At 36.6% G+C, this 10,661-nt stretch overlaps 1 protein-coding gene across 2 annotated transcripts; it reads left to right on the forward strand.

Annotated features, from left to right (window-relative positions):
* The first annotated feature begins 972 nt into the window (after positions 1 to 972).
* LOC140975312 (uncharacterized) lies at positions 973 to 10,301 on the forward strand. 2 transcript variants are annotated; one of them, XM_073438970.1, is made up of 8 exons: positions 973 to 1,679; positions 8,204 to 8,290; positions 8,367 to 8,411; positions 8,517 to 8,612; positions 8,743 to 8,844; positions 9,427 to 9,581; positions 9,670 to 9,775; positions 10,070 to 10,301. In XM_073438970.1, the coding sequence occupies exons 1-7, from the start codon at positions 1,101 to 1,103 to the stop codon at positions 9,749 to 9,751; spliced, it is 1,146 nt and encodes a 381-aa protein (XP_073295071.1). In that variant the 5' UTR covers positions 973 to 1,100; the 3' UTR covers positions 9,752 to 9,775; positions 10,070 to 10,301. The 2 variants fall into 2 exon arrangements, with proteins under 2 accessions (XP_073295071.1, XP_073295070.1); XM_073438969.1 differs by lacking the exon at positions 10,070 to 10,301 and having other exon boundaries at positions 9,670 to 9,933.
* Positions 10,302 to 10,661: the final 360 nt, after the last annotated feature.

The raw sequence follows: 10,661 nt of genomic DNA on the forward strand, positions 1-10,661 counted from the left end.
TTGACGATCTTGTGTCGCTGATGTCCCCGCCGCCCAGTACTGTGATTTCATGTAGATGGATCCATTGACTTTTGAGGATTGAGGAAAGTCACAATTAACGATCTGAATTCAATGAAAGAAAGGATAATGTTTATGATCATGAAAAAGGTTTATGTCATGTTATGTTGAGGAAAAAAGAAAAGGTTAAGGTTCATGTTGCGTGTCATGAAAATGTTATTTTTATGTAAAAGTATTTTAACTGTTGCATGTGATTTTTATACGTATACTTGCTATCAAGATTATGGTGTATTGAATCTTTAGACTCACTAGGTGTGATGGATGCAGGTGAGAATGAGGGAGGTCTTGACACTTGATTTGGCTAGACTGACGGTGCACACAACCCGAGGACCAACGCTTCTAATATTTCCGCACTTATGATTTTGATTGCGATTTTACGTTAAAATATTTTTAAGACCATTTATTTATGCTTTATATTTGTTTTTGAGAGGATGGTATATTTCACGTTTATTGCTTTTTAGGCGTGGTAAAACATTTGGATATTTTCATTGATTTTAAAAAAATGCTAGTTGATTGATGTTTTTATTTTAAAGGGGTAACATATTTTATGAAAATATTTTCATGAGATTATGCCTGGCCGAAAATGGGATGTTTAAAAAAAAAATTCCAGTACATTTTAACATTAAGAAAGGCAGACGTTTCAATTATTCTGGTGTTGGATGACAATAACTGCACCGAAATGGTGTAATTTTGGTGCAAGATTGAAGATGGCCTGAGAATTGCAAAAACGTATCGTGTAAATTTTTTTATACCAACCATCATTTTGGTGCAAGATTGAAGATGGCCTGAGAATTGCTAGAACGTATCGTGTTAATTTTTTTATACCTACCTAGGGCATATTGTAAATATCTGTTAGTTTAAAGGGGCGTGTTGCAATTAAGCCTTAGGATGTGTGTGACGGCCAAGTTTGGAACAGCAGAGAGCCCTTGTTTTTCAGTACTCTCCTTGATCGAATATTCGAATCCATTCCAGACGGCTTTCAATCAACCCTACTGAACTACTATTTCATTTTCTCCGCCGCCACCCGCCGCCGCGGTCGCGAAATGAAGATCCCCACCCTATCTCTCCGCCACCATGTGAATGCCCCCTTTCTCAAAACCACTAGTGCTCACCTCCCTCTCCCACGCCGCACCAACCCTCATTTCTCCGTCCGCATGTCCCTCAGAGAAGACGGCCCATCCGTCGCTCTCGTAGGCGTCACAGGCGCTGTTGGCCAAGAATTCCTGTCCGTCCTATCCGACCGTGACTTCCCCTATCGCTCCCTCATGCTCCTGGCCTCCAAGCGCTCCGCGGGAAAAACCATGACATATGAGAACCGAAGCTACACAATCAAGGAACTGGACGATACCAGCTTCGACGATGTCGACATTGCACTTTTCAGTGCTGGCGGGAGTATAAGCAAGAAATTCGGACCTATAGCCGTTGAAAAAGGCGCCATTGTAGTGGATAATAGCTCCGCGTTTAGGATGGATGAGGGGATTCCGCTCGTGATCCCGGAAGTGAATCCGGCGGCTATGGTGGGAATTAAGTTGAAAAGTGGGAAAGGAGCGCTTATTGCCAATCCTAATTGTTCGACCATTATTTGCCTCGTGGCTGCCACCCCACTTCATCGCCGTGCTAAAGTAAAGTTTTTCTTGCTGATTGATTTATTCGATTATGCTTGCACGGTGGTAAAAGCTTTTCCGTGTAATTTTGTGTGTTTTTGCCTTGTAGAAGATTTTGTTTTGCCATGATCTTTATGTCATTTGTGGATTGGAACTTGTATGACCTTCTTAAGAGCTGGCGATAACAAATGTACAATATATATGGTTGAGAATATAATTGCTTATCTTTAAAATTTAATCTCTAATTAAATAATTGTGGTGTGGTTGAGCTAAATATGGTTGCAAGAATGTAGAGATGGAATGCCAATTGGATGGATTTAATGAATCTCTATTCCATGTATAGAAGAGATAAATGAAGTGACTAAATATTATATTTTGAAATTTATCACTATTGTATAACCATGGTCTAGCCATGAGTATTTGCTTTTATGGTCTCTATGGGGACATGATGTTACTGGTATCGTGTATGGGTGAGAGATGAAATATTAGAATAATAGAGCCTGGTTAGTGTTATCCCTACGTCCTAGAAGATATTTTGGTCATTTACATGGAGATGAAAGTATTTGAAAGTAGCTTGGAAAAATGGCTTTTATTGCTTCCTCTTATACTTCACAGAAGGAAGGCTCAAAGCCTCAAACTCAAAAAGAGCATGGGGAACTTTATTGTTTGTCTATTATCTACTTATTAATTAATTTAATTCCATTAGCTTAACTATGTTGGTGCAACAAGATTCACTGGGCTCATTGCACAATCATTTTATATGCAGCTTATAAACGTACCCTGTAACACTGGGTGCTCAACTTTCCATGCTTTGGGGTGGCTATAATTAATTTGTTATGGCCCCTACAGAACGTATTGAATAATTTTCTCGAGGTGCATTTTTATTGGAGTTATTAGCATGTGGATTTCATAGCAATGAATGTTATTTGTTGAGTGTCTCTTACATTTATGTTTATACATTCACTTTACAGTGAATATCGGAAACATTAAATATGAATTATAGAATGCTCACTTAGAACTAATAAGGCTTCATTTTATTCATACACCAAATTCAAAGTATATTTGCATGAAATATTTAATGTTTTGTAGATTAGGATAAATCTGATGAGAATTTAAATTGATATCAATAATTGTATTGATGTGATATGATATGATAATCTTGTAAATTTGGTAGGGTAATATTTTCTAATATTTGTTTCTCCTTAATAGTTGGGATTTGATATATCCATTGTAACTATAAATTTATGTATTATTTTCAATGAAATACACAAGTTTTTTCTCTCAATATTTTTCTCATGGTATCAGAGCACTAGTGTTTCAATACATCCTACACTAATATGCCTTCAACTTCATCCGTCTTTTCTGAAGAAACTATGACAGAAAAAACTCTTGGGCCTGTCACTATTTTTTCCGGTAGTGACATTTCTTCAATCCAGATCACTACCCACAAATTAAATGGACGTAATTACCTTGAGTGGGCTCTCAGTAAAAATCGTTATTTGTGGGCGTGGGAAACTTGGTTACCTCACAGGAGACTTAAAGCCACCAACGCAATCTGACCCAACACATAAGAATTGGTTGGCTGAAAATTCCATTGTTCGTGCTTGGCGAATCAACTCGATGGAGCCTGAAATCAGTCGGCGCTATCTATGGTTTCACACAGCCAAGGAAGTGTGGGACGCTGCTCGCCGGATGTACTCCGACCTTGGAAATGCATCCCAAATCTATGAGCTCCGATCAAAATTGAAGGATATGAAGCAAGGGGAAAAATCTGTAACGAAATATTTTTCAGACCTCCAAGATATTTGACAAGAACTGGACCTGTTTCATGATGATTCCTCGTCTTTTGCAGACTGCAACATCAAGATCAGGAGTAATCTTGAGAAAGAACGGGTCTTTGATTTTCTAGCTGGGCTTAATCGCCATCTTGATGATGTTCGTGGCCTGGTAGTTGCAAAAGACCCATTTCCATATCCCGACGATGCCTTTGCGGAAGTTCGACGTGAAAAGATGCGAAGAAAAGTCATGTTTATTGATGATTCACCAATCCCACCATCTGCTCCTAATGTGTCTGCATTAGCCACACAAAAAGCTGCATTCCCTTGCCAACATTTCCACAAAAGGCCTTGGTGTGATCATTGTAAATGTCCAGGCCATACCAAAGACAAGTGCTGGGCAATTTATGGCAAAACAGCCAATTGGCAGCCGAAGAAAAAGAATAAACAGCATGGTTATCAAGCCCTATCTATTAAAGAACAACCTGGAAACTCAGAAAATTCTGCTCCTTTCACCGATGAGCAGATTGCACAGATTGAAGAATATTGTCGACTCATCCGCCAGGCCTCACTTAATCCACCACAAAACAAAACTGTTCGTTCTTGTTCTATGACTCAATCTGGTAATATTTTCTTGGCCCTCCGCTCTTATTCCATTGGTTCTTGGATTGTTGATTCCGGGGCCTCTGACCATATGACTAGCGATTTTAATTTATTTTGCACTTGTAAACCCTGTTCTGCCGATACTTCTGTGAAAATCGCTAATGGTTCAATGACTCCAGTTGCTGGTTTTGGTAGCATACGTTTATCTAAGGATATCATCCTAAAGTCAGTTTTCCATGTTCCTACCCTAACTTGCAATATAATCTCAGTGAGTAACACTGGACAATAATTGTATTGCTAAATTTGTTCCTTTGTCATGTCAATTTCAGGACCTACTATCGGGGAAGATGATTGGCAGTGCTAGGATTCACAATGGCCTTTACTACCAAGAGATTCCGCAAGACTGTCTTCCAACTCGAGTGTCTCACGTTGCTTCTCTCTCTGATACTAGTATTAGGACAATAATGTTATGGCATCAGAGACTTGGCCATCCTTGTTTCTCATATCTCAAAAAACTGTTTCCATCTTTATTCAATAATAAAAGTTTTGATTTGCTTCAGTGTGATATTTGTCATTTAGCTAAGCACACTCGTAATTTTCTTCCTCCAAAAACATATACACCAACCGCTCCATTTTCTCTCATTCATAGTGATCTTTGGGGTCCTTCACCAAGTGCTACGTCAAATGCCAAAAAATGGTTCCTCACAATCATTGATGGCCATACTCGACTCACGTGGGTGTATATCAATAATAAATCTGACACAAGCAAAATTTTCAAAGATTTCCACAGAATGATTAAAACTCAATTTCATACCCATATTCAAACTCTTAGAACCGACAATGGTAAAGAATATTTCAATACCATTCTAGGTGATTATCTGTTGGATAACGAGATTCTTCATCAAAGCTCTTGTGTTGATGCTCCTCAACAAAATGGCGTATCCGAAAGAAAGAATCGTCATTTGTTGGAAGTCGCACGTGCCCTAATGTTCACCGTGAATATTCCTAAGTATCTTTGGGGGGATGCCATTCTCACTGCTGCTTATCTTTTCAATCGCTTACCAAGCCGCACTCTTGACTTTGAAACACCTTTATCCCTTCTTCTTAAAAAATATCCACATGTGTCTACTTCAAATAATCTTCCCTTAAAAACCTATGGTTGTACGGTCTTCATTCATGTCCACAATCACAACAGAAGTAAACTTGATCCTCGATCCATGAAGACTGTGTTCATTGGTTATTCTTCCACTCAAAAAGGTTATAAATGCTACTGCCCACACACAAAGAAGACCTACGTCTCTCGTGATGTCACCTTCCTTGAAAACACTCCTTATTTTCCTCCACCTTCGCTTTAAGGGTGGAACCTAGATACAGAATTTTGGTGGGATACTCCATCTCTTCCCATATGTGATCCACTCCATGAGATTCCTCGAACACCAGACACAAACTCTCCTCAAAATTCTCACACAGATTCTCAGACACATATCCCAATACAGAAAACAGAGGGAGAATCAACACTGTCACATGAGTTAAAAGTCTACTCAAGACGGAACAAACCTCAGGCAACTAAAGACATTGTGAATCCTAACAACAATCAAGAGGATGAACCTGTAGTGGATCCTCAGTCAAATACTACCCTTGAGGCCTTGACCTTAATCTACCTATAGCAGTCAGAAAAGGTAAGAGATCTTGTACCCAACATCCTATCTCAAATTTTGTATCTTACTCAAATTTATCTTCATCATTTCGTGCCTTTACCTCAAGATTGTCTAGTACAATAATTCCCGGGTCTGTTCAAGAGGGACTTGTTATGCCTAAATGGAGAAATTGCCGTTCTTGAAGACATGAAGGCCTTGAAAATGAATAATACTTGGAATCTGGTCGAATTACCACAAGGAAAAACTATGGTGGGATGCAAATGGGTATTTACTGTTAAATATAGGGCATATGGCTCGATTGAAAGATACAAGGCCCTACTTGTGGCTAGAGGCTTCACTCAAACATATGGCATTGATTTTACTGAAACGTTTGCTCCTGTGGCCAAAATCAATACTATTCGAATTCTGTTATCCTTGGCAGCAAATCTTGATTGGCCATTGCCCCAATTGGATATAAAAAATGCATTTCTGAACGAGGATCTTGAAGAGGAAGTTTACATGAGTCAACCTCCGGGATTCGAAGTCAGATTATTTGCAAACTTAACAAATCTTTTTATGGGTTGAAGCAGTCACCTCGTGCCTGGTTTGAAAGATTCTCTCAAGTAATCAAAAAATTAGGATATGTTCAGGGACAAGCAGATCATACACTCTTCTTTAAATATTCTGAGAAAGGAAAAATCACCATTCTCATAGTGTATGTTGATGACATCATTGTCATTGGAGATAACAATGATGAAATGGAGATGGTTAAGTTGATGATGGCAAAACAATTTGAAGTCAAAGATCTTGGAACAATGAAGTATTTTTTATATATGGAAATCGCTAGGAGCAAGAAAGGAATCTCTGTCTCTCAAAGAAAATACACTATAGATCTCCTGAAGGAAACATGTATGTTGGGGTGTAAACCAAGTCATACACCTATTGATCCAGGGAACAAAGGAAAAATGTTTGAGGGTGGACCAGTGGATAAAGAGAGTTATCAACGTCTTGTTGGAAAACTCATTTATCTCTCACATACTCGCCCTGATATTGCCTTTGCAGTGAGCTTAGTAAGCCAATACATGCATTCACCTTGCCAAGGTCGTCTTAATGCAATATACAGAATTTTGAGATATCTTAAACAAACTCCAGGAAGGAGATTATTTCTTCAGAAAACTAATGATAGAAGGGTTACTGTATTCACTGATTCTGATTGGGCTGGATCCATCACTGATTGTACACTTGTTTGGGGAAATCTAATGACATGGCGTAGCAAGAAACAGTCAGTTGTTGCAAGAAGTAGTGCTGAAGCTGAGTATAGAGCTATGGCCCATGGAGCATGTGAACTCATTTGGATTAAAAGAATAATGAAAGAACTAAAGATAGAGTTTGAAGGTCCTATGAGGTTATTCTGTGACAATAAATCAACTATCAGCATCGTTCACAATCCTGTTCACCATGATAGAACTAAACATGTTTAAGTTGATCGGCATTTCATTAAAGAAAAACTCGAAGAAGGAATTCTAAGTGTTGAGTATGTTCCCACTTCTCATCAGTTAGATGATCTACTTACAAAAGGACTTTCAGAAAAGACTCATGAACTTCTCGTTGGCAAGCTTGGTCTCATCAACATCTATAGCCAAGCTTGAGGGGCAGTGTAGATTACGATTAATCTGATGGGAATTTAAATTGATATCAATAAGTTGTATTGATGTGATAGGATATGATAATCTTGTAAATTTGGTAGGGTAATATTTTCTAATATCTGTTTCTCCTTAATAGTTGGGATTTGATATATCCATTGTACTATAAATTTATGTATTATTTTCAATGAAATACACAAGTTTTTTCTCTCAATATTTTTCTCATGTTGCACAAGTTTAGATTCATTTATGCCAAGTTTATGAGCTTTTTTGTTATCGCAATAGCTAAAAATACACTTGTTAGGTGTGGGAATCTACATGTTTTAAATATAAGGTTCTGCTTCTAGATTTCTGATAAATGGTGTGTAAAGGGATGCAGTTTACAAAGCTTTCGTTTTTACGGAGGTCTTTCTATTTTATGTTTCTGTTCAGATTTGTAATTTTGTTTTTGAAAATTGTATTAGTTTTTGGAATTAGTGAAGCCTTTTATATATTTTAATGCTGAATTTGGAGAGAGATCAGTTTGGAATTAATAGATAGTTTTTCTTTGAATTGTCAAATAATACCAGTTAACTTGATATATTTGAGTCGATACGAGTATCTCAGGATTATATGTGGTCACTTCTAAATGAACATAAATTCCTTTCACCCTCTTGCCAAATATGAAGAAGTTTTCAAGAGTAACTTCGAAAGTTTTGTAACTGATAATTTTTCCTCAATATTTTTCATTTCACCATAATAAATTCCATAATAAATAAATATTTTTTCTGTTTGTTTTACTAAAAAACAAATATGAGGTTCCTGGATGCCCTTGACAATACATGACTGGCACGGTTTTTACTTGCCAATGTATATGTGTGTATTTATACTACCAAATTTTGCAGGTCACACGAATGGTTGTCAGCACATACCAGGCAGCTAGTGGTGCTGGAGCTGCTGCAATGGAAGAGCTTGAACAACAGACTCGTGAGGTGTTTTACTGGCTTGTTTGTTTTTTTTAACCTTATCACCTGATTAAAGGACGCACTAAATATTTGTTCGCAACAGGTACTGGAAGGGAAAGAACCAACCTGTCAAATTTTTAAGCAGCAGGTTTGATTTAGTGTTCTTGTTTGTTTTTCTCATATTTGATGCTCTAAAAATATTTTCTGCGTCGTACTTTCATTTTGCTTTTATTAACTTTATAGTTCCGTGCAGTATGCTTTTAACCTGTTTTCACATAATGCACCCATCCTTTCCAATGGATACAATGAAGAGGAGATGAAATTAGTAAAAGAGACGAGAAAAATATGGGTAATGCATTGTTTAATTGTACAAGAGAACTGTCAAATTTTGTGTAGTTTATAATTTCCTACTTGATGTTATGATGCAGAAGTTATATATGATCACGTTTAACTGACCCTTTCTACTACATGTGCCACAGAATGATACGAGTGTGAAAGTTACTGCCACTTGCATAAGAGTACCTGTTATGCGGGCTCATGCTGAGAGCATAAATCTTCAATTTGAGAAATCTCTAGATGAGGTAAATCTTCCAGTTTAAATTTTTTCTTTTGCCTCACTTGTGACAACTGATAAGCAAGTGAACCTTTTTTCATGTGTTGGACAAAAAAAAGTGACTTGTACAAAAAGATATTCATTTATTCAGAGTTATGTACTTCTGCTGTTTGCATATTTTCAGAGCTCTAAAATGATAATAACCTTCAAAAAGGAGATTTATTCAACAACTAATCAGCCTGTAAAACATTACCTTCCCATAAGTTTCTCCTTATCTGCTGAGTCTTATCCTTTTGATTTGTATGTCTATGTTGGAGCACTGTTACTAGAGTTCAATATGATACCATGAAGATGGGAAGCGGTCCAGAGACTATGGACACGACCCTCAAGCATCTTAATTTCCTGTTTTGCCTGATTATACTTATTTGTACTCATTTCCATTTTCAACATAGTTTTAAATAAACCACCTTTTGATATTTGTTTGTTCTGGATCTATTATCATATGAGGGTAATACTCAGTTCACCTTAATTTTAAAAAAAAAACTGAACACCTGTTTTCTCCTTGGAGTGCCTACTATTTTATTCCGAAAAAATTCCCCTTTTTCTTCAGGACACTGCAAGAGAGATCCTAAGCAGTGCACCAGGGGTAGTGGTTATTGATGACCGTGCAGCGAACCACTTCCCCACGCCATTGGAAGTCTCTAATAAAGATAATGTTGCTGTAGGAAGAATACGACAAGACGTTTCCCTTGATGGAAACCATGGGTAACAAATTAACAACATATTACCTGTTAATACTTCTCATTGATTTTTGTATACTCTGTCCTACAAAGCGTATGGTTTTGCTTGATAGATTGGACATCTTTGTTTGTGGCGATCAAATACGCAAGGGTGCTGCTCTTAATGCTGTCCAGATCGCTGAAATGTTGCTATAGCTTTTTGCATTAAGCTATCGACTGGTATGTTTTTCAATAATTTGTGGTTTAATCATTTGATAAAATCCGAACAATTTTGGCAATAGAAATCCGAATGAAGAAAATTGTTAGTACTGAATTAATTATGTTTTTGTTTGATTACGATGTTAGGATAAATTGTTTCTAATATTTGTTATTTTTTTTATAATTTTTAATTCGTTTTTTTTTATATTTTATTTCTTTATTGTTGTAAACAATTTAGTAAATATCCATAGATTACTCGAAATAAATCAAATTTAAGAAAATGCAATTATAGATGATAATATGATATCTATGTAGGGAATGGATAGTAAATCCTCAGACTCATATGGCGATGAAGATGAAATTAAAAACTCGATGGGATGAAGATGAATATAATAATAAAGATGAGGACAGAGGATATGAAATTCTAATGTGATCGGACATTGTCATTCCTAAAGGCGAGCATCAATTTTTTTGTCCCATTGTAGTGAATTCATTCCTGCTTTTTTTTTTTTTTTTTTTTTTTTTTTTTTTTTTTTTTTANTCAATTTAGACAGTGGATTTAAAATTCTCATTAATGACATCTTCACTTGTAGAATATGTCTCTAAGGTATCGGAGAGAGATTGTTGTTTTGGCTTTGCTGCTGATGCAAAATGCTTAATTTTTGAAGTTTTGTATTGAATTTGAGACTCGTTATTTTACAAATGTAAATTTCAGTGAGCCCAAATTAACACAGAAATAATGAACAATCCCTTGATATAAGCATTCAATTCTCCATTATCATTGATCCCATTTATGGCCAAATGATTGAAGCACGATAGAAGGGACAAAAATCAAGACTTAGAACACGAAGTTTGCTGAATTTTTCACACAGAAACGCAAATACAAAAATAGAAACCGACTTTAAGA

This window comes from Primulina huaijiensis, chromosome 4, assembly GCF_012295235.1.
Source record: "Primulina huaijiensis isolate GDHJ02 chromosome 4, ASM1229523v2, whole genome shotgun sequence".
Taxonomy (NCBI): domain Eukaryota; kingdom Viridiplantae; phylum Streptophyta; class Magnoliopsida; order Lamiales; family Gesneriaceae; genus Primulina; species Primulina huaijiensis.

Excerpts from the sequence above, each read along its gene's own strand:
- LOC140975312 (XM_073438970.1), top strand. The coding sequence starts at position 1,101 with ATGAAGATCCCCACCCTATCTCTCCGCCACCATGTGAATGCCCCCTTT. Across the intron at positions 8,291-8,366 it reads TTGAACAACAGACTCGTGAG|GTACTGGAAGGGAAAGAACC; the intron begins GTGTTTTACTGG and ends TGTTCGCAACAG. Across the intron at positions 8,613-8,742 it reads AAGAGACGAGAAAAATATGG|AATGATACGAGTGTGAAAGT; the intron begins GTAATGCATTGT and ends CATGTGCCACAG.